The 2433-nt window shown below is 38.6% G+C and overlaps 1 protein-coding gene across 1 annotated transcript; it reads right to left on the bottom strand.

The window, feature by feature from the left end:
• Positions 1–488: 488 nt before the first annotated feature.
• Positions 489–896, bottom strand: LOC102862604 (60S ribosomal protein L32-like). Its single transcript, XM_006880976.1, has one exon. It carries the CDS (start codon positions 894–896, stop codon positions 489–491), a length of 408 nt encoding a protein of 135 aa, XP_006881038.1.
• Positions 897–2433: the final 1537 nt, after the last annotated feature.

Here is a 2433-nt window from a genome sequence, read left to right as displayed (position 1 = left end):
CTCATGTTGTCTTCTCTTTAAAGAAGCATTTGGCAGAAAATACAAGAAGTTGCTTTATACTCTTTTGATAATTTTCAAGAAAATACCTGCTACACCTCCAAATCTGAATAACCGTATTGACGTCAGTTAAATAAAATTGTATTCCAGTAAAAAAGTGGCTAGTTTAGCTTGCAACTCAAACAACTGTACAAACATTTTATGTACACATAATATACTGAAAATAAGTATATTCAAAGTCTGTGTAGTAAAAAAGCATTAACTTTTTACTGCAACATCAAGGATATTTCTAATAAAATTGACTTTTTACCCCCTTCCAACTATATAGTGGTGAAGAATAAAATGACTACTAATTCTATTTGGTGTCATTGCCTTGATATGTGCGAATGCACCTCATTGTATGAATGTCAGCCCAGTGAAAAAGATACTTAATTTTTTTTGGGCAGTCTTTATGGTTTATTTAGCACAAATAAAATGTGCAAACAAGCTTTCTATTCATTTTCTTTGCTGTGCAATCTGACATTGGGATTGGTGACACTAATGGCAAGCCGGGCTGCTCTTTCCACAATGGCTTTGCGGTTCTTGGAGGAAACATTGTGCATAACCTCAGGAGAGGAAGATTTATTGCACATCAGCAGCACCTCCAGCTCCTTGAGATTGTTGACTAGGAATTTGCGGAATCCACTAGGCAACATGTGCTTTGTCTTCTTGCTGCTCCCGTAACCAATGTTGGGCATCAAGATCTGACCCTTAACTCGTCTCCAAACCTTGTTGTCGATGCCTCTAGGCTTGCACCAATTACGCTTAATTTTGACATAGTGGTCTGACTGGTGATGGATGATCTTCTTGGTCCTCTTTTTGACAATCTTTGGCTTCACCAGGGATCTGAGGGCAGCCATTATGCCAGTGGGAGATGATAGCCACCTCTGTAGAAAGTGTGAAAGGAGAGAGACAACACTTAATAATTTTATGAAAATACTTTAGATCTGTGGACTCCTGAAAATAGACCCATGGAAATTTTGAAAACTACTGCTATAGAGAAAAGGAGAGGCAATGTAATGATTAAGTTACACGAATTTTAAGGAGCTCTGGTAGCACAGTAGATAAGCACTCAGCTGCTATAACCTGAACCTACTGATTACTTCACACGGAGAAGTTGAGGCAGTTTGTTTCCACACACACTTACAACTTTGGAAATTTTAAGGAGCAGTTCTACTCTCTTCTGTAGAATCACTGTGAGTCATTCTCTGTGGAGAATTAACTTCATGGAATGTAAATACTAATTTTAGGAGATGTTACTGGAGTAAAGCTTCCACGATTAGATGATGTTAGGAAAATAACATCTTGTTGTAACCTTTCAGTGTCATTAGTTTTTAAAGGCTGTGAGAAGCCGTCCAAAAATGAACTTTATTTCCCGAAGTATATTTGAGCAAAGTAATCCTTTCCTTTTTTTAATACTGTGGAATAATTTTTGGAATACCATGCTTCTAAAAGCATAAATTGTCTCTAACATAGTAGATCATGAGATTGTCTGACTCAAAATGTCCCATGCTGACCCATCTTATTTCACCAGTGCCTAGTATGTAAAAAAATTGTGTCCTCTGTTTTTTTCTAACAATGTCCAATTTTCCTTACTTTCACTCTCTTCACATTCCATGTTCCAATCATTAGTGTCTGTTCCTCCTCAGTTGTGTTTCACAATACAAGGGCTCAGTCTCAGGCACCATATCTGCTTTTTTTACTCTTAAGTATTTTACTCTATTGTACATAAGGTGTTTGAAGTCCTGTTATTTCATAAGTGGATAGCCAATCCTTCTTCCTAGTCTTAATTTGGATGCTGAGCTTTAGAACAATATCTGACAAAGAAATCAAACTACATATTGCTCTAGGAAAGGCTGCTGTTGGGGGCCTCTTAAAAGTACTGAAAAGCCACAATATCAGTAGGAGACTAATGTATGCTTGATTCAGGTCAAGGTCTTTGCAATTTTTGCTATGCGTTAGAGAGTTGGACAATGGCCAAAAATGACAGAAGAAGAATTGATGCCTTTGAGTTGTGGTGCTAGAGAATTATTGAACATACCATGCATGGACTGTTGAGACAACAAGCGGGTTTATCCTGGAAAGAATGAAACCAGGCTGCTCCTGGAGGCAAGGATTTTGAAGATCCTTCTCACATACTTTGGGAATGTGGCTAGTAGGGACCAATTGCTGGGGAAGGAAGGATGGAGGAGAGGAAGACCCGGGATGAGATGGATTGACACAGTAAAACTGGAGTAATGTGGGTAGGTGTGTCAGAAGCAGTGAGACTGTTCAGGATAGGTGAGGGTTCAGAGCTATTGCCCATAGGGTGGTTGTGAGTTGCAGGTAACTCAATTGCACACAACAAAAACAACAACAACAAAGGGATAAATATCACCATGGATCTAGTGATCTCTG

The sequence above is a fragment of the Elephantulus edwardii genome, unplaced genomic scaffold (assembly GCF_000299155.1).
Source record: "Elephantulus edwardii isolate Elephantulus edwardi_28Jun2011 unplaced genomic scaffold, EleEdw1.0 scaffold00011, whole genome shotgun sequence".
Classification (NCBI taxonomy): domain Eukaryota; kingdom Metazoa; phylum Chordata; class Mammalia; order Macroscelidea; family Macroscelididae; genus Elephantulus; species Elephantulus edwardii.
The sequence above is the reverse complement of the archived record's forward strand: the minus strand, read 5'-3'. Positions and strand labels throughout refer to the sequence as shown.

Bases quoted from the DNA above. Each gene is read 5' to 3' on its own strand.
- LOC102862604 (XM_006880976.1), bottom strand. From the start codon at position 896: ATGGCTGCCCTCAGATCCCTGGTGAAGCCAAAGATTGTCAAAAAGAGG.